The sequence below is a fragment of the Papilio polytes genome, unplaced genomic scaffold (genome assembly GCF_000836215.1).
Source record: "Papilio polytes unplaced genomic scaffold, Ppol_1.0 DF824215.1, whole genome shotgun sequence".
NCBI classification, from domain to species: Eukaryota; Metazoa; Arthropoda; class Insecta; order Lepidoptera; family Papilionidae; genus Papilio; species Papilio polytes.
Genome location: NW_013524989.1, coordinates 465 through 1,093, shown reverse-complemented (window position 1 = coordinate 1,093; position 629 = coordinate 465). Strand labels below are relative to the sequence as shown.

Here is a 629-nt window from a genome sequence, read left to right as displayed (position 1 = left end):
CTCCGTGTCATACTCCGCGTACAGCAACTCTGTTGCCCACGCCGCTCCTCTCGCCCATGCCGCCATTGCCCCTGTAGCTTACGGTGCATACGCTGCCCCATTAGCCCACGGTGCCATCGCTGCCCCCTACGCCCATGGTGCCGTTGCCTACGGTGCTCATGGCGCCCACGGTCTCGGCTACGGTCGTTTGGGATGGTAAATAAGAACTTGAATGGACCTTTACGTGCTGTGATTATAGTTATACCGATAGCGAACGTGAACCTTGCATACTTGATACATAACTTAGAAATAGCCAACAAAATACTCAACTTATTTAAATGTCTTAAGTCATGATTGTTTAGAGGCTGTCTGATTTTCTGTAAATAGTTAAAAAGTTGTAACTGTGTGAATCTTTTGCGAAATAAAAGTATTTATTCGTACATAGTAATTTTATTAACAACATATTACCTATAGAAAGTCTGTTTTAATTAAGAAAATTATAATACAAAATCATATTCATACAAATCGCTAAAAATTCTTAAACTTCTGCAGCGAGAATGGTTGCTAATCACCGATAGAACCACCGTACTAATTAAGATTGCTGCTTGCCCAATTGCTCTACATTACATAAAAAAACTAGAGATGAAATA

General features: G+C 40.5%; 1 protein-coding gene across 1 annotated transcript; it reads left to right on the top strand.

Moving 5' to 3' along the window:
• On the top strand, positions 1-419 carry LOC106110616 (larval cuticle protein A1A; the record flags this gene model as incomplete). Its single annotated transcript, XM_013292500.1, is given in 1 exon segment — positions 1-419. A coding segment is annotated over 1 exon segment (199 nt), but the record flags the coding sequence as incomplete, so codon positions are not given.
• Between the last annotated feature and the right edge of the window lie 210 nt (positions 420-629).